This window comes from Antrostomus carolinensis, unplaced genomic scaffold (assembly GCF_000700745.2).
Source record: "Antrostomus carolinensis isolate BGI_N321 unplaced genomic scaffold, ASM70074v2 scaffold34668, whole genome shotgun sequence".
Lineage (NCBI taxonomy): Eukaryota > Metazoa > Chordata > Aves > Caprimulgiformes > Caprimulgidae > Antrostomus > Antrostomus carolinensis.
The window spans coordinates 1-1,022 of record NW_010335587.1 but is presented as its reverse complement, the minus strand read 5'-3'; the positions used below and the strand labels follow the sequence as shown (position 1 = coordinate 1,022).

The 1,022-nt window shown below is 67.6% G+C and overlaps 1 protein-coding gene across 1 annotated transcript; it reads left to right on the top strand.

Annotated features, from left to right (window-relative positions):
* Positions 1-4: 4 nt before the first annotated feature.
* Positions 5-1,016, top strand: LOC114818871 (protocadherin gamma-B5-like; the record flags this gene model as incomplete). The annotated part of the gene is given in 2 exon segments (XM_029086646.1): positions 5-228; positions 230-1,016. Coding segments are annotated over 2 exon segments (1,011 nt in total), but the record flags the coding sequence as incomplete, so codon positions are not given.
* Positions 1,017-1,022: the final 6 nt, after the last annotated feature.

Here is a 1,022-nt window from a genome sequence, read left to right as displayed (position 1 = left end):
CCCGGCGGAGCTGCCGGCACGCAAGCTGCGGCTCAGCGCCGAGAAGCGCTACTTCGGCGTGAGCGAGGAGAGCGGAGATCTGTACGTGAGCGAGAGGCTGGACCGGGAGGAGATGTGCGGCGAGTCGGCGTCCTGCTCCGTCAGCTTCGAGGCACTGGTGCAGAACCCTCTCAATGTTTTCCATGTCGAGGTGGCCATCCAGGACATCAACGACAACGCCCCGCGCTTAAGACCGTTTCCAGCTGGAGATCAGTGAGCTGACTTCTCCCGGCGCCCGCTTTGCCTTGGGCATGGCGGAAGACCCGGACGTGGGCAGCAACGCGCTGCAGGGCTACGAGCTGGAGGCCAATGCGCACTTCGCGGTGGAGGTGAAGCAGAGCCAGGACGGCAGCAAGTTCGCGGAGCTGGTGCTGCACCGCGCGCTGGATCGAGAGAGCAAGCAGAGCCTGCAGCTGGTGCTGACGGCGCTGGACGGCGGCGAACCGCCCCGGAGCGGCACCGCCCAGCTCTGCATCAACGTCACCGACGCCAACGACAACCCACCCGTGTTCGCGCAGGACCGGTACCGCGCGAGCCTGCGCGAGGACGCGCCGCCAGGCTCGCCGGTGCTGAACATCTCTGCCTCCGACGCCGACGCTGGCACCAACGCCCGCGTTACCTACGGCTTCGGGAAGACGCCGACCAAGGTGCTTCAGAAGTTCGCGGTGGACGCGGAGAGTGGGACGATTACGCTGCGGGAGGCGCTGGACTTCGAGGAGACGCGAGGTTACACGCTGCTGGTGGAGGCGAAGGACGGGGGTGGTCTCGCGACTCACTGCAAGGTGGAGGTGGAGGTGCTGGACGTGAACGACAACGCGCCCGAAATCACGGTGCTGTCGGTGTCGAGCCCGGTGCCCGAGGACGCCCCGGCCGGCACGGTGGTGGCCCTCCTGAAAGTGAGCGACCCGGACTCCGGGGAGAACGGTCAGGTGTGGTGCGAGCTGTCGGGCGAGGCTCCGCTGTCGCTGGTGGCGTCGGCGGGC